The sequence below is a fragment of the Misgurnus anguillicaudatus genome, chromosome 3, assembly GCF_027580225.2.
Source record: "Misgurnus anguillicaudatus chromosome 3, ASM2758022v2, whole genome shotgun sequence".
NCBI classification, from domain to species: domain Eukaryota; kingdom Metazoa; phylum Chordata; class Actinopteri; order Cypriniformes; family Cobitidae; genus Misgurnus; species Misgurnus anguillicaudatus.
Genome location: NC_073339.2, coordinates 31459110 through 31477843, shown reverse-complemented (window position 1 = coordinate 31477843; position 18734 = coordinate 31459110). Strand labels below are relative to the sequence as shown.

General features: G+C 35.5%; 2 protein-coding genes across 3 annotated transcripts in view; one reads left to right on the top strand and one right to left on the bottom strand.

Moving 5' to 3' along the window:
- Positions 1–5871, bottom strand: part of mnd1 (meiotic nuclear divisions 1 homolog (S. cerevisiae)) — a 22120-nt gene extending 16249 nt beyond the window's left edge. The window contains exons 1-3 of the mRNA XM_055205466.2: positions 5743–5871; positions 4726–4791; positions 4181–4238 (exon numbers count right to left, since the gene is read on the bottom strand). Coding sequence (XP_055061441.1) covers positions 4181–4238; positions 4726–4791; positions 5743–5745 — 127 coding nt within the window. The 5' untranslated portion in view covers positions 5746–5871. The remainder of the gene's footprint in view (positions 1–4180; positions 4239–4725; positions 4792–5742) is intronic.
- Positions 5244–18734, top strand: tmem154 (transmembrane protein 154). Of its 2 annotated transcripts, XM_055205469.2 has the most exons (10): positions 5244–5387; positions 6992–7103; positions 7203–7290; positions 7986–8015; positions 9045–9089; positions 9245–9289; positions 9540–9743; positions 10106–10157; positions 12216–12289; positions 17367–18734. In XM_055205469.2, the coding sequence occupies exons 3-10, from the start codon at positions 7236–7238 to the stop codon at positions 17408–17410; spliced, it is 549 nt and encodes a 182-aa protein (XP_055061444.2). In that variant the 5' UTR covers positions 5244–5387; positions 6992–7103; positions 7203–7235; the 3' UTR covers positions 17411–18734. The 2 variants fall into 2 exon arrangements, with proteins under 2 accessions (XP_055061444.2, XP_055061443.2); XM_055205468.2 differs by lacking the exons at positions 5244–5387; positions 6992–7103 and having other exon boundaries at positions 7117–7290; positions 17367–18730.

The window sequence follows — 18734 nt, the reverse complement described above, 5'->3', positions numbered from 1 at the left end:
GCCTCTTTAAGATCGCAAGTTTGGCAAAACTCCAGTTTTCCAGTCAGTTACAATAGTACAGGCGAGAGAGTGGTGGAAGAGACGAGGACTTTGCGTCGGCGTTGTTCAGCAGTTGTTAGGTATGTGAGTGGAAATACATCTAATCAGGGCTCTCAAGTCTCACGCATTCACCTTGACACACACGCATTTCAGTTAGTTCACACGACTTTGTATTTCTCACGCTGAGAAGTAGCAGATAAATTGTCCTGCTAATATACAATTAATGGACGAGGCGCAGTTCTGTCGAGTTCAGCTGCTTTTTTAAAGTGTGCTGTGCTCAACTTTACGCAGCGCCCTCAGCGTCAGAGTACGGCGAGAAATCTTGCGGAGGAGGCTGATTTCAAATCGCTCTCGCGTTACTCTGACGTCATCCACTTGTCTTTTCTTGCAGCGCCTCGTGAAGTCGTACACACCTATTAATTCATCCCACAAGCCCCTTTTTTTTTTGTTCTTTAGTACATTGATATGAAATAAGGCCAAAATGTAATTTTAAAATGTATTTAGGTAACACTTGTAATACATTTGAACCCATATTTGTATGAAAGATGAGTACAAGATTACTTAAAGTGGTATACATTTTTGAAATACGAGATAGTATGTTAAATGCATTTCAGTTCATATTCATGACATCTCAAAATAACACTGATAAGGACACCTATGTTTTTAAGATTATTTTAAGTACTAAAAAAATGCCTTCTTTTTCATTTTTGTTATGCTTTTCCCTCCATTGTACCGAAAGTGAATCGAACCGTGGCGCTTGAACCGAGGTACGAACCGAACCGGGACTTCTGTGTACCGTTCCACCCCTAGTAGGTGTTCAAGTCGAGTTGTTGTGATATTTGTCCCTCCCTTCCTCCACTGTGATTGGATGGCCGTGTGAGAACTGACATTGACGAGCGCAGCTTTTCACACAAAGTTGAATATTTTTCAACTCTCTGCGCTCAACTCTGAACGTGTAAAAAAAAATCCGCCAGCTGCTGGCTGTTTCGAAAACCGCAGCGCTTCCATTGCCGTTAAAACGTTGGTGTGCACGCCCCCTAAGTATGCAAAGCTTACCTCAGTAGCGCAAATGTTTTCTGTGGTAAGCTGCGTTAATTTGGTTGCGTAACTGTAAACAGTGGCTCAACGTAATTCACATTCATGAGGTAAGACATGGCTATTTAAAGTGACCGCTCCCAGCACTTTGCCCGTGCATCGCATCGAAACCGCTTTTAGAACCGAAACTTAAGAATTCCATGCGATTCCGGTTCCTTAAGAACCAGTTCCAAATAAGAACCGGTTCCCAACCCTATTCATAAACTGTATACATTTTCTTTGGTCAATCTTACAAAACAATCTTACAACTACTCCAACTAAGCCTGGTCACACCCTTGAAGATTTTAAGGACGATTTGCCCCCTCTGCAATCAAAAGGTGTTTGGGTGTTACTTTAAAAAAAGTAATTAACTATTAGTTACTAATTACATCTTCAATCATGTAATAAGATTACTGTACAAATGACTCTCTCCATAAAGTATTTAATTACTTAAAGTATTACTAATTACTTTCTTAATCCTATTTAGTAAATGATACAAAGATAGGCTTATATAAATGAGAACGGCTCAAATAAATAATATAAAGGTACATAAATTATTCTTTTCAAATGGCACCAATTCACGATTCACGATTTTACATTTTCTTTGGTGTGTAAGTGTGTATTAGTACATGTTAACAATATGCAAAAGACACATACCCCATAGGGCTGGGTTTCGATTCAAATTTCAAGAATCGATTCGATTCCGATTCTCAAGATCTTGAAACGATTATCATTTTTCGATTCGATTCGATCCGATCTGATCCGATCTTTGAGATTTAGATAAGTGTTTTTGAAAAAAGCCTGAAATGGTGTCAGAGAGGGGTGCACGGAATGACCAAAAATCTATTCCATGAGTCATTTTATTTCACGGTAACAGTATATTTCATTAGGGATGCTCCGATCAGGATTTTTGCAGCCGATACCGATCACCGATTTGCAGAGATGTATAGTAACGAAGTAGAACTACTTCACTACTGTACTTAAGTACTAAAAGACAGTATCTGTACTCTACTGAAGTATTATTTTTTCTCCTACTTCCACTTTTACTTCAGTACATGTTTTCGATGAGTTTAATACTTTTACTCCGATACATTTTTTATGTGCTGCATAGTTACTCGTTACACTCAAATGTTACGAATCATTCCAAACTCACATTATCACTGCCGGAGCGGTGATACACATTAGAAACACACAGATCGCTAAACCAATCAGAGAAAGTGAAGGGCGGACCCCTCCCTCCCTCTCACTCACAAATATGAGCCGCGGTTGTGGACAAATGTGAAGCGAAGAGAGAACCAAAATGCGCGAGAGAGACCGAGAGAGAGAGAATGCGCGAGAAAGGGCGAGTGTGCACGAAAGAAGGAAACCTAAATACATTGAAACGCCTTTTACCTTTACCTATTACCATTATATCGACTAATATTTCATTAATTCTGAATTCTCTATCTCCATATCAGTTAAATTAATCTGAATTATCTAAACATTCATATCCTTGTAATCCTGCTACAGCCAAAGGAATTGTGAGTGTCCTTTAGCTTAAACATTTGAAATAATATAAACAATATTATATTCAAACTTTTGACTGTTTTCTTTAATAACTACATTACACAATACTTGTACTTTTACTTTCAGTACTTGAGTAGTATATTTTTTAAAAAATTACTTGCAATACTTAAGTACAAAACATGTTTAATACTTTAGTCCTTCCACTCAAGTGCTGTGCTTAAAGAGCACTTCAACTTCTACTCAAGTCACTTTTTTGATAGAGCACTTGTACTTTTACTCAAGTCTGGGTCCCTAGTACTTTATACATCTCTGCCGATTTGTAATCTTCGTGATCGGCCAATACTGATTCCGATACCGATTTTTTTAAAGCTGATATGCAAGCTCTTTGATGACTGTGTAACTGTTACAATCTTTCTAAATAAAATAATACCACGGATGTTGCCTTTGTTATATTACTTGCAGTAATTAGGTATATTATTGTTTTAAAAGAGACTCAAATAAATAAGCACAACAAATATTTATTCTCTGCGATGTCGCGTTTATAAATCAAGATTTTAGTACCTTAGTAGTTAAAGTAACAGCTGGTTGGATTAAACACAAGGTTATTGGGTCATGTTTAGTCACTATTTTAATAGTCTTTGGGGTGGTTTCCTGGACAGAGATTAGCTTAAGCCAGAACTAGACCTTAGTTTAATTAGGAAATATAATTAGTTTAAACAAACATGCCTTACTAAAAACATTACTTGTGTGCATTTTGAGGACAAACTAAAGGCACTGATGTATTTAAAGATATGTCAGTGCAAGATGTTTTCAGTTTGGACAGCTCTTATATTTATTTTAGTCTAGGACTAGTCTAATCCCTGTCTGGGAAAACGCCACTATATGTCTTACAACAGAACAGATAGTATGTGAAAATAGCATTCAGTTGTGTTAAAATGCTAATTTCAGACCTTATTAATGTACAACTTTGTTCTTTTTTATAAATGTTTGCAATTTCTTTATTGTTTATTAGATTTTTCCCACCTTTTTGCTGATCCGAAAAATAATCTGATCTGTGCCTCAAAAACTGTCATGTGATCCGAACTGTGAGTTTTTTTTTATTCGTCACACAGCCCTAGTAAAGTTAGTACACAGTGATAGCCATAAATGCAATTGTACTAATAATTGGCATAATAATTTATTTCGGTGTTTCGGTTTCTGTTTTTCGGCCTTGGTTTCCTTTGTTCGGTTTTCGGTTTCGGCCAAAAATTTTCATTTCGGTGCATCCCTACTTACAAATTGTACATTTGATGCTAACAACCAACCAATTAATAGTGAGAATTGAAAACTACACTAGAGTGTTACAATTATTCTTATTAACTAACCAAAGTATTTGAAGTGAGATGGATACATTTAAAAACATGCATTTTAACCTTAGACTTTACATTTTGATGTTAAATCCACTATTATATATTTTTCTACGGTCCATACACAGTATGACCTTAATTACATCAGAAACATAGACTGGGTTTATGTTTTCTCTTGTGAAGAACCAAATCCTTACAGGTAAATTTGTACTTACTGATTCCTTTAGATTTGGGGGCAATTTTTTCAATGTCCTTCAGCTGAAACACATCTTTCTGGTAGCAAAAATAAATAAATAACAACTGTGATACGGCTGTACGGTATTAAAGAAAATCTTGCTAAATGATGTGATATAAGATATGCGATACAATTATGCTTTAAGATTGTAAAATCAATTTGAATAATAATAATAAAATACACCCTAAACTGAAAATAACGGGAAAAGTATCATTCTCTCAGTTTCACCATCAACCTAAAACTTTGATTATACTTACTTTCTGAAGTATTAAAATCATCTAGTTATATAGCAAACCATTCCAATGTGTGCAGTGCGTTATGCACATTTGCGCTATTCTGGTGAATTCGGTATATCATGCAAGACAAAACCATGATTATTATGTGTTTTTTCTATAATACACAGGGTTAATCAAATTCCTATTCAGTTTCTTTACAATTTATTCATTATATCGAATAAGTTGTGTATCAGATATATGATCATAAAGCAGTTAATGCAAATGCTGGTATGTGAAAAAGCATACTTACCGTTTCAAAGAATATTTCCATCATACGACTTCTTTTTTCTTCCAAGCTAAGTCCTTTCTTTTTAGACTGTGGATTATAAAGAATAACACCTTCGTATAATTAAGATGCACTATCATTTACATTTCATGCATTACTGCAGTCATGTTGTGGGACTTGCTACACATATAATGCATTATGAAATATTAAAACACGTTTAGGGCACAACATTTCTTTTCTGGTCTAGTTGGGCTTGTACATTCGATCTGAACTTGGCCTGTCAAACTTTTTCACTGGCCTGACATCATATGACTACACTTTTTTATATTTTAAACAAAATATTTATGCTAGGGTACATTATTTAAATACTTGCTGTTTATTTAGGTCCTTTGTATGTTACTGAGCTTCTCTTGAGAATAAAATTAATGTTATATAAATATCATTATATTAGGTATACATTGTATGCCTTTACGGCATTGTGTACTTCACCCATGTCATCTATGAGGGGGCGGGGCTAATGCATTGTGGTGGTTTTGCTACCAATATCTTGTTGCCATCCAGAAACATGACAAATGTGTGTTTACACACTCTCTTCCCCCACAATAACAAAGCAGGCTATGGCCTTCAATATCTATGACGCTTGTGTGCAAAATAAGATGAATCACTAACTACACCTAATAGTGCAGGTAGGTAAATTATACATTTTGTGTGTTTGTGTGTGTTCACTTATTTACAAAAAACATCATATAGCTAACCACAAAGTTTACTAACTTAGCGTCACGGTGTCTACTGTCTAGCACGTGAACAACATTCTGCTTCAGTTGTCATACTTTAATTTAATAAATTCAACGAATTAATAAAAGTGCACACGGGTTCCGTTGACAGGCAAAATTCAACCACACCACAATCTAAAATATTGACCGTATTAAAAAGCATTCTGACTAAAGCAATGCCGCTAAACATGTACGCGCCGTTCTCAACACAAAATGTAAAAGTTACAGCATAAAACAAACTGTAAAATTCCATTTATCATATTCTTACCATCTTGGAGAAGCCTTTCAGTCAGGCTTTGAGTTTGGCGCGAGCAGCGAAAATGTCACACTACGCATGCGTGCCTGATGCAACCAAATGAAACTGCGCATGCGCATCGGTTCATTCGCCAGATCTTAAAAAAAACATTCCCTGTTAATTTTTTGCTTTGCACATTGTTTGTGCTATCTTGAATCTGCCTCACTTAAAGTTATTATTTAACCGTTTTCTGAAGTTTTATCTAATTATCTAATCAATGACTGAGCTTTAATTTTGTTCAAGATGTGGACTTATTATGAGACATTTTCGGAGTACGTCTAAAAAGTTATCGTGCAGAGCTATCGTGATATTATAGCGCCCTCTTATGAAAAAATGTACGCAACAAGATTTTTGTTATTGCGGAGGGCATTCACGAATGAATAATGATAATAAAAAGCAAAGTTGTAGATACAAGATTACAAAACATTTAGATGAACAACTAAATATCCAAAAGGAAATTATTAAACAGTATCAGTGTTACTAAACAACGTCAGCATACGTAAACCTTCGTCATAACAGTATTAAAATGGATCCGACATTTAGTAATCATTTTGAGTTAGTTCAGATAATTCCTTTAAATAGAAAATATGTCATATTATTTGGTCTGTATTAACTAAAAGTTTATTTAGTGAGAGGCAACATGACAGGGAGAAATTTATAAGAAGAATGACCAAAATATTGAAATCAGTTAATTTTCTTCTTCTTTTTTATGATCCATTTTTTTACATTTCTTTAGAATCTTATAAGATTTCTAAAGAAAGTTCTTTAGAATCTTATAAGATTCACTAACTTAACTTTCTGAATTCTCCCACGAGTCACGACATATATTTGCATTTGTTATATAGCAATCTAACTACATAGGCTAAGTATATGACTTAAAAGCTTTTATCTCATAATGATAATTTTTAATAACCATAGGTCTGATAGCCTATCATATATCTCCATCCAAAAATGATAATCAAAAATACTTTCATGGTGTACATACATAGTCAAATGTTATTTATCTGTATTTCTGTTTATGGGTGTGAATGTAGTACACAGTTGTCCCGCAGTGACACATGTAGCACTGTGTTTATAAGTGTTTATAATCTCTTCCTTCTTCAACATGCTTGAAGTATTTGAGTTTAAAGCCTCATCTGTTTACTCAGCTCTTTTTTTACATTCCACTTTTTTCTGCCTTCTTTCCTCTGGTTTTTGGTTTGGTCACATACCATATATGCAGGAATGTGTTTTCCGAACCGACTAGAGAACAGGTTGGCTTGTGGTAACAAGCTCACTGCTGATTGCATCACATCCGAGAGAGAGAATGGGAGAGGGTGGTGTTTTTATCGTAGGTAGGTGAATCAGGTCTGAAAGAGGAAGCAGGATGTCATGAAGGCGTGTTAGCCACCAGCCACCACTATTCAATGACATATGTTTGTGTCTACTCTTAGTGTGACCGGTGCTTCCACGGAGAACTCTGGGAAATGACTCTTGTACTACTCCTGATTTTGGCATTGACAGCTAGCTGGACTGGACTTGGTAGGGGCTCACGGTAGTAGTTTCTTTTTTGCATGTGGAAGCCTCTGTATCTTTCTTCTGTGTGTGTTTCTCTCTCTCTCTCTCTCCAATTGTTTCAATTCTTTCTCCACTGTCCTCTCTGCTGTTTTTGTAAACATTTGACACTATAATTGAACCCTAGGCAACACAACACTTCATGTGGAATTGATGTGTAGCTTCTGAAAATCATCCAGCGTCCAAGTATGAACATATTAGAGCGCATTCAAATGATTTCTTTTATGTTTCTACCACAAAGATCAGTGATAATGTGCTCTTTTACTATGTTTGTTTGTCTTGGTTTCATGCAAAACATGAAATAGATTCTCTTTGTTGAATGAACAAAGGAAACATTGATTCAGGACAACATACAAATGTATCTTCCTTTTGGTTTATCACCAAGTTTCCTCTTTTTCTTATTCCTCTTTCCTCAACTTCATTCATTATGAAAATTCACGAAGAAGGAAAAGCCGATGGATGTCTGTTTAATGTTCAGCAATGTTTATAATTTCTGTGGTGCAGTGCAAGGTTTGCTGCTTATAGATAACATCTTGTGAATCGAACGGGCCTGAACAAATTCTCAAAAAAAATTAATTTAGGGTTTTTTAAAATCAGCTGTAAAATTTAAACTTACTTGTTTTTACTATAATTATTTTGTTACATATTTTGTGCCATTACAGTTAAATGTGAAGAGGAAGAAAACCCAGAATGTGAGTATCCTCTTTAAAATACTTTTTTTATTTCTATTTTATAATATTTAATGTGAACTTACATGATGTAGGCATGTTGCAGGCAGTTGATCCGTCTCTTGAGATGTGGGCCTATTTATCTATCTATATATTTATCCATCTATCATTCTTTCTATCTATATCACTCTATATCAAAAATATTTGATAGAAAACATCGGTTAAAAATTGTCCAATTGTTATTATCCAGCCATAGGTTGTAAAACCCAGAAATTTGGTTAAAAGGGACATATCATGAAAATCTGACTTTTTTCATGTTTAAATGCTATAATTGGGTTCCTAGTGCTTCTATCAACATAGAAAATGTAAAAAAAATATCAACCCAGTAACTTAGTTTTGGTAAACCATTTTCCACAAGCATGTGAAAAAATTGGTCATTGAAATTCAGCTCCCTTGTGATGTCAGAAGGGGATAATACCGCCCCTTAATCTGCACTATCCAACCACTTCACTGCCATTTAGTGCAGAGATCAGCTCATTTGCATGTTAAAGGACACACCCAAAATGGCACTTTTGCTCACACATAAAAAGTGGCAATTTTACAATGCTATTATAAATTATCCATGGGGTATTTTGAGTTAGCACTTTAAATTCTCTGGGGACACCAAAGATTTATTTGACATCTTAAAAAAGACTTAGCATAGGTTTAAAACAACCCAGCATTGGGTAGTGTTAACCCAGCTGTTTTCTGTCCAATATTTACCCAGAATGGTTTAAAAACAAGGCGTAAGTGTATATAACAATGTTACTTTCTAGTTTGCCATGCTCCGCATTTAATCAAGCTTTTGGAGGTCTTAAGCTTTTTAAACAATATTGAAGTAGTTTTTTTATTATTGGTTCTGCTTTTTTCATTATTTGTTCCATGTCATTCATTTCAAACATATTATTTAAGATCATGAGAACATTTTGTACATAAATCATTCTGCCATCATTGTCTACAACTGTCTTAAAATGCACTCACCATCTAAATCTCATCTGTTGACATTTTTACCAGTTTTGGAAGTAACAACTCCCATTGCAGGAGACAAAGAAGACATAGGTAAGACCCAATTAAATATGAACAGAAATCAATCTACAAACCTCAGCCATTCAGTCATTTCTAGTACACTATTTTTAGTACAGTCATCACAACTGACTTGCCTGTGCAGATGCTTGTTTAACTGTATATATTAATGACTCAATTACATTTTAAAGAGAATCACGAGGATGCAGCAGGCTCTGGAGATGATACAAATCAAGGTATGAGTTGTACTTTCCATTACCATTCATTTAGCCCATGTCTTTCCAAGTCTGTTGTCTGTTTTCTATCTAACACAAGGAGTAATTTGGAATATTAACACTTCAATGGGGACAGAGTCTGTCACATGCTAATGCTTTTACTTCAACATCTCCATTTGGGTTCCACAGAAGAAGTAAAACTGTGTCATCGCCAGTATCACTGTGAAGGTGACTTTCCAGTTTAGTAAGTCTTATCTGGTTATCTCTGCAGAAAACAAGGATTTAGACCCCGCAACCAGGCTTAACTCAGTAAATGATGCAGAAAAAGATCCAACTGCTGAGACAACTGAAGAAACAGATGCAGAAGATCTAAACTTAGTCATCATCATCATACCATTGGCCCTCATACTCATCCTCATCTCTATGATTGTGTGTGGAGTCATTGTCTACCGCAGACGGAGAACAAAAGCTGTTGGTATGTCATTCAAAATAATAGAAACTTTCATCAGCTTTATTGAAGCTCAAATCAAGCAGTGAGAAGGTGCTTACATATTTCTTTGAATGACACAAATATTTATACATCCTGGGAATTCTCAGAGATAAATAAAACTTAAGTTGTGTGTCTTTGCCAGGTATTTATTTGACAGCAGTAAAACAAATTAGCAAAATAACCTGTAAACCCATTGGAGAACAATTGTAAACACTTTTTATCTTTAAACAATTTGTTTTTTATTTAATTTCTCCTTTAATTGTGCAATGGCATGGATTCCCAAATTCCTTGGAAGTTATGAGCAAATGACCTAATGAGTCTAACATCTTTCTCATCTTTTTTTGAAGCCACAGAAGAAGATCCTTATTTGGATAATGAAGACCATGAAAAAGTGCCAATGTATGTAAACTTTTACTGGTATAATTATAATGCAATTTGCCATAAATGTGTGTGTTAAAAACATTCAGAGTGTTTAACTTAAAGTGAAACTGTGTATAATGAATAAACATGTTTAATATGCTATAAAAATGTTTTACTGGTACACATTAAGTAATAAATGGTAATTTTTAATAGATTAAAGACTGCCAGCAGGTTTTTGTGATGGTTGTGGTTAGGGACTGGGGTATAGTCAAATATAATATACAGTTTGTACAGTATAAAATGCATTGCGTCTATGAAATTGACCCTGTAAACCACATATACCAATACGTGTGCATGTGTGTTTAAGAGCTAGACAGAAAAGCTAGACACTGACTTAGTGACAACAAAACTGCTTTAACTGCTTAATCTGAAACTTATAGCCCTTTATAGGCTCTTTTTTTAGGTGATTATTAATTCATGACTTAATTCTTTAAATTAAAATATTTCTTTTAATTTATTTAAAATTTTATTAAGTATATATTCTGAAACTTACACTTATAATATAGATTTAAAATAAGATAATACTAATTTAGTCATATTAATTAGTCATATAATGAAATGCAGATATGAACCATGTAAACTACTAATATCTGTTGACTGCTTTTGCATTTCAACAAAGTAATCCAAAGGATCCGTAGTGGTTCTAATAACTCTTATTTAATGACTGCTGTGCTTTGAGGGTGTCAGACTGTTCATCTGAAATGCAATAAATAGATGTTAGTTCACAGTTAGTTCCTCTTGAAAGATAAAATCTACCGCAGCTTACATGAATAACGTGCACCTGATAAAGATAGCCTGCAAAGTCAGCCCTTGTAAATATACATAACCACTATTAACTCACTTCCTTGCATCTGAAGAGGAAACCAACTCTACAAGAGCACCACGTTTACAAGAAATGCATGTCTTTACTGTACAAATAGTGGTAGAAATATGCATTTTTAACTTCCACATTACCTATAATGCTTTTTCACTACTGGGGTCATGTGGATTGCTGGAGCTCATTCCAGCTAAAAATCAGGTTAAACTCCCAAATATTTTAACTATATAAGTAATCATATTATTTATTATAATTATTATTTTATAATTTTTTACATAAATGTAAATTTATATACTATATAATATACTTTTGAAAATTAAGGTGCTTCACGGTGCCATAGAATGAGGAACCAACGATGGTGCCATAGAATGAAGAACCATTCTTCAGATTATAAAAGGGTAATAAAAAATGGTTCTTTAAAAGGACACTCCACTTTTTTAAAAAATATGCTCATATTCCAGCTCCCCTAGAGTTGAACATTTGATTTTTCCCGTTTTGGAATACATTCAGCTGATCTCCGGGTCTGGCGGTACTACTTTTAGCATAGCTTAGCATAATCGCACTCAAAAATAACCAAAGAGTTTTGATATTTTTCCTATTTAAAACTTGACTCTTCTGTAGTTTCATCGTGTACTAAGACTGACGGAAAATTTAAAGTTGCGATTTTCTAGGCCGATATAGCTCTCAATCTGGCATAATAATCAAGGACTTTGCTGCCGTACCACGGCTGCAGGAGGCGCAACGCCATCACGCAGTGCCCGAAAACAGTCCGCTGCTATTGAAAGTTACCAAGGGGACTACTCTATGGGAGCTGGAAAATGAGCATATTTTCAACAAAAAAAGTGGAGTGTCCCTTTAAAGAACCTTTGACTAATTTGTTACTTTGAGGAACCAAAGATGGTTCTTCTATGGCATCACTTTGAAGAACCTTTCAAGCTCTTTTATTTTTTAGAGTGTAGAGAGCAGATAAATGCTGTTATTTTCAACCCATTGTTGGATCAAAAAGGGCCAAACATAGCCGCTGGGTCAACTTAACTCAGAAAATGTTTGGGTTAAAATAACCCAAAATTTTGGGTTGAACCAACCCAGCACAGGTTAAATCACAACAGGTTGGGTTCATCCTTTTTGGACCCGATGCTGTGTTAAATAACCCAGCATTTTTTAGAGTGGGAACATAAAAGTAAGTAAATTGCATTGATATTTATTTTTCCTGTTCCCAGGCCCATGTTTGAAGATGATATTCCATCGGTGATGGAGCTAGAAATGGAAGACCTAGAAAACTGGATGTCAAAAGGTAATAAGAATATATGCAACAGTTCTTTCTGGTTCTCGAATCTGATTGGCTAAGGGCCCTTCCCAGCCACGTGATATTCTACCCATGTCATCACAGTAACTGCATTGACGTTCGTATCATTCCGCCACATACTGGTCATTTTAGAATTAGTGAGGAAGGCTTCTTTAAACACTTGAGCCATACGGTCACATATCTATGAATGGAAAAGCTGCCATCAGAGCGGATGGCCATGCATCCATGGGTACAAACGCTGTTTTAAACACTTTCCGTGTGTCTCAAGGTCGTGAATCAGTCTGTGAATCCCAATCGGAAGTGATTCCTATGCCTAAGCTAATACCTTCGAAGATCAGAGCTCTTGGATGTAAACTTTCGAGGGAGTAGCGCAATAATGTCACATCGTATGGACGATTAAAATTCACTTGGCGAATAAAGCAATGAAAACAATAATTTTCTCTGTATCTGGAGCGTCTGTTTACACGTGTCCCCTTCTCAAAGTGCCCTTAAAAGGATGCAAAAACGCTGTTTAGAACTGGTAAGGTACAGTAAGGACACTGTATACATTAGGGCACTTGATGACTTATTTTCTGGTGACATGACTATTAAAACACGTTGTGGAATATCTCCACTGATAATTATAAGCAGCACGCAGAGCCTCTCTCACAGTTATAAAAAAATGCTGGTTACAATATAAAACACTTCTGTTCTGTTTTATGTAGTATTGACAAGAACAAAGTCTAGAAAACAGCGAGTGCTTGTACCATGATTAAATGGAAAATCAATAACATATAAATATAGTTTTATTAACGTTTACATCTGCCAAATCAATAACAGCAAAAAAGACACTAACTGAATAAATTAAACTAGTAATAGATTCATGAGATCATATTCTGCTGGTTTGATTAACCCAAAACAAATCAAATTTTTGACCATCAAACACGGATAAATCAGAGCCATCAGGCTGTGGTCAGAGGGATGAGCGAACACTGACGCCCGTTGGCCGTGTCTGGATCTCACGTACAAATTTTTCTAAGCAAATGTTTAAATAGGCTCTATCTTTACTATTTGACTGCAGATTTGAATATTATACATATATATTCTCGCCTGAACCAATCTTAAAACTACACTTTGTGACCAAGAAACAGAGAAATGGATATTTGGCCTTTGAGTTATTTTGACATTCAAAAAAAAAAAACGTCTGAAAGGGTTACCTGTCAAATCTGTGGCAGAAGAAAGTAGTTCCTCACCAATGTTTTTAATGACACTCCATTGTTGTTTTCTAGTTTTCTTTATTAAACGTGTGCCGTCGGCTGTGATTAGGCCAAAAGTACAGGGTCGCAGGCCGCGTGCTGGTGATTTAGAGTTATATCACACTATCGCACTCCTACATGAGCGATTTTGCTTGAATATATCTATTTATACAACAGTTCTTTCTGGATCTCGAATCTGATTGCCTAAGAGCTATACGATATTGTACTGATAACGGCACAGTAACCGCTTCACCTTTCGTATCATTCCGCCACCTAGTGAATGGAGGTCCTAAACAGGCTCATCTTTGAATGGAAAAACACAGACGTGCTGTTTTTAAACACTGTCCGTGTGTCTCATTAGTTCACTAGCTCATAAATCAGTCTGTGAATCCCCAATCGGAAGTTATTATTCCGTCAAAGATTAGCGCTCTTGGATGTTACATTAAACTTAATGGGATTAATGTCTTGTCACATCGTGTGGACGATTAACACTTGGAAAGAGGAATGTAACTTAAACACTCATTTTTTTCTGGAGGTATATCTCTTATCAGAACGCGAAAACACAGTGGAACTGCAGGTAAGCACCGCAGCTTTTAAATGTGGACATTGATCATTTATTTAATCGCGACGTGACTATTAAAACATGTTATGAGATATCGCCACTGATATATTTATAAGCAGCATGCAAAAACATCCTTCTGACACTTAAAAACAGTTTTATATAGTACTGACAAGAACAAAGTCTAATAATAACCGAGTGCTCGTATCGCGTTAAGATGAAATGGTAAACCAACAGTAACATTATAGAAGTATAGTTTTATTAACTTTTACCTCGCGCCAAAACAATAACAACACAAAAGACACTAAATATGAATAAGAAAACAAGTAATAGTTTCATCATGACACCAAATACTGCTGATTTGATCTTATTTTTGATCATCAGGCCAACATGAGAGCCAGGGAATCACTGTCAAAGATGTAGCCCAGAGAGGGCGGTGGTCAGCGGGGCGAGTGAACACCGACGTCCGCTCATGCTTTGGTTCTCATACGTACCGAATCTCACTAAGCAAACGTTCAAACAGGCGCTATCTTTACTAATCGACTGTACATTTAAAACTAATACATATACATTCTCGACTGAACTAATCTTAAAACTACACTTTGTGACCAAGAAATTGTAATATTTAAAAACGGCGAATCCGTCCATTGAGTTAATATGAGATTCAAAGCAGCCGAAAGTGTTACCTGTCATTCTGGCCGCCCTGAAATCCGTGGTGGTGGAAGAAGTAGTTCTCAAACAACAAACAAATACACACACACACACACACACACACACACACACACACACACACACACACACATTCTGGTTTCCATGTTTTGTGGGGACATTCCATAGACGTAATGCATTTTATACCACACAAACTGTATATTCTATTCCCCTTACCTACCCCGTTCCCTAAACCCAACCATCACACAAAACTTTCTGATACTTCACATTCTCAATAAACATCATTCTGTTTGATTTATAAGCATGTTTTCTCATGGGGACATCAAAATGTCCCCACAAGGTCACAAAAACACTGGTATTCCTATCTTTATGGGGACAATTGGTCCCCACAACGTGATAATTACCAGGCACACACACACACACACACACACACACACACACACACACACACACACACACACACACAGATATATACTTAAGCAATATCGCTCGAGTAGGATTGTGATATAGCTCTATATCATCACGGCTGTGATTAGGCCAGAGGCCGGAGGTAAAGTGCATCCACTTTAATGACTGATGTGCTGAGTCTGTGAGTCACTGTCTATGTGTGGGTTTCGGTGTGTCTCATAGTGATTAATTATCTTATTATTTTGCATATGATTTCCATGCTCTATTTGGAGTTATGAGGAAACCACAGGTGCTAAACACAATTTTGATTTGATATTTTACTAAATTTAAGCTTATTACAAACTGCTAAATTTAGCATATACAGCTGTACACGTTAAACCAGTTAAGAAATGACATCTGTGCGCTTTTAAGTGACACAAGAAATGTTATTCAATGTCTTGATGTCCACAGTCTTTTTGTTCATATGCTACATTATAAAATTCTTTAAAAACAACACAGTTCAGAGTTTTCTGTATTGTTAAAAAGTGATATTTGAGCTTCACCAGCAGGGGGAGCTATTACGTTAAAAACCATTGGCGTTGTTACAGTTGCTAAATGTTTAAAACACCCCCTATGCAAATACTCTGTTAAATTGACTTTGAAGTTGTATCATATTTGAGTCTGAAAAACATGATACTTTTTTTTTTTCAAAGAGCATCTTTATGTTTTTACACCATTTGTTGCATAGGGTGGCATTACCGTGGGCACTGCCTGGCCAAATTTTTGGTAAATACAAATGACTTATTATTCCTTTATGCAGGTTGTAGTCCAAACCTGGTATATCTGCATAATTTACAGAACAAAGTGCAACCACATTCGCAGTACTGTAATTGTGTGGACAGCTGTCTAGTGGTTGGTAACAGAACAGTCATTGTCTAAAGTTTCAAATATTTACATTTCAGGAAAGAACTGTGGCAGATGTTGTACGTTGGGCATTTCTTGTTTTTTTTTCTTCTTAAATTCACACTTTTTTACATTTACACATTCATCCAAACAGTCATATATGACTACACCTCAAACTAAGTTTAAAAAAATTATCTGTAGTATGCACATGAAAACATCACTTTTATACATTGATCAATGACTATACGTAACAAAAGAGTTAAACATTTATTTAAGCAAAACACACAGAGGAGCCGCAAGGTTCACAATATTAAACTTAAAGAAATATAGTTTACTCAAAAATAAAACTACCTTTACCTTTAGTATTATCCCTTTAGTTTGATTCTTAAGGGGGTTGACTCATTTGGACATGTTTTAGACTTCATGAGGGTCTGCTAAACTGGATATGGTAAAAGTATTTTTTTCATGTGGAACAAGACGCTGTGTTACCCGCTATCAGTCGAGATACAAGACGAGGCATGTAGATGTGTGTACATCTGTGTCACACCTACTAGAGTAATGTGTGAAGTATCATTTCCTGTAACTGTGAAAAGATATAAAGTCACCTCTTATTTTATAATGTGCTCTGTAAATAAATGACGAGATCATTAAATAGTTTTACCCTTGGAAAATTGCTGTCAAGAAGTGCACTTTTTAATGTAGATCCATTCCAAACACAGACTGTCATTCCATCAACTTTATTTTCGTGACAATACAACAGAATAGCTGTGACTGGTGACTTCTGACCTATGGGTCCACAGTACCAGCAGCAACATCTGGAAGCCATTTCAAGCAGGCATGCATGGAAGTATGGCTCAGACCAGGCTGGAGATGAGGAGGGCCTCTTTTTTATCCTTTTGCATGCTCAGTTTTCTCTCTCTCTCTCTCTCTCTCTCTCTCTCTCTCTCTCCTTCTCTCTCTCCTGGGAACACTAGAGGGTCAGAGTCCACATGCCAGGAATGTACACTTACGTCATACAGAGTGTTTTTTCACAGGATTCTTTTTGTATCAAACACTGTGGGGGACCAGGCTAGACAATGACTAGGTGTTGTCAGAAATAAGAAATTAATGTTTATATAAAAATAAACAGAGAGTGTATGAGGTAGGGATGATGTTCTTTGTTGGTATACATGAGTTTACTGCAGGTTGGATCTGAAAACAGGAACTCTTTGCAGCGTAGTGCCTCTTTTATGCAAGCAACTATATAAGGAGTCCTTAATCAGTTGTGCATCCTAATTCATTTGTTCTGTTTTCTTCCTAACTTGTTTTACAGGAAACTGCTATGGACGTGATGCTGTTCTCACAGTACCTTCCTGATGTGCCCCCATATCAGATGTTGCACAGTGTACATACAGTATTTAGACATATAGGTAAATGTAAATCAGTTACTGCTAAGAAAAACTTTAACAGTTTGAGAGTTTTATAGTGCTAATATAAATGTAAAAGAAAACACTGGTGAAAATGAGCTAAAATGTGACCCTGCCTGTAAAAACCCAGCTGAATTTTTTTTGTGATTTACTGTTTTCTGCATTAAATCACCCTACATAATGTAAAGAACAACATAACCTTGATATCTTTAATATTGACCGAGTATGGCCATGAAATTGAAGTGAAATCAAACTTTAATGCTCCTAATCTCATAATTAAATTGGGACTTTAGCATGGATTTCACAGATAGGGTCACACATATTAAACACTGCTGTTCATTGCACATTTTCCTTCTGGACAAAAAAGGACATGACATGAGAAAATTAATAGTCTGTTACACTGCGACAGTTCCTCTCTTGTATGTGAACTATTGATTTTATATTTTGGCCACTTTTTAACTGAGTGTAACAAACTGACAAACCATTCTGTTTCTTTGTAATGTAATGATGATTCTATGTGCCATAGAACGAATATACTATACTCAGATACTGTAATTTAATTTTGTCAACCATCATTTCATCATTGCGTGTATATATAAAGACTTTATTAATAACTTTTTTGTTTACATTTTCTTTACTTGACATTTCGAAGCATTCATTTTTAAGACATGTTTATAATTAATATTCATAGGAAAAGCCAATGCAACAAAACTCTTTTTTATATTGTTATAGTTAAAGAGGAAGCACAGTCTTATTGTATGAATGCATGTGTATTCACTTCATTGAAAGGATGACATCATATAAAAAAGGGGAAATAACTGTGGTGTTTTATTAAAAATATCTGGGTGGATGGTGATATGGATGCTTGTCAATTAATTCAAGTAGGAAACGGCAAAGAGATCCATCTGAGGCATTGATTCTGTGCTTCTAGCAATCAAAAGTTTAAAATCAAATATTTCACAAAAATCTTAAAGGAACAGTATGTAGGATTGTGGCCAAAACTGGTACTGCAATCACAAAACTTGTGGCTAAAACTGGTACTGCAATCACACAAACTGGTGGCCAATACACAACATGACAACATAAACATCAGTTGAGGGCTGCAACTCCACTTTTTAAATGACAATATCCTGGCCGGGCCACTGTTGTCAGTGATATAAGTATTTGAAATGAAAATGATTCATTATGTCTAGTGACATATCAGGGCCATTTTATGATTAATTGATATAAATTTCTTACATAGCCTACTGTTCCTTTAACCATAACCATAAGTG

Coding starts and splice junctions, on each gene's coding strand:
- tmem154 (XM_055205469.2), top strand. CDS start 7,236: ATGACTCTTGTACTACTCCTGATTTTGGCATTGACAGCTAGCTGGACT. Junction 8,016..9,044: donor AGAGGAAGAAAACCCAGAAT/GTGAGTATCCTC, acceptor CATTTTTACCAG/TTTTGGAAGTAACAACTCCC. Junction 9,744..10,105: donor ACGGAGAACAAAAGCTGTTG/GTATGTCATTCA, acceptor CTTTTTTTGAAG/CCACAGAAGAAGATCCTTAT.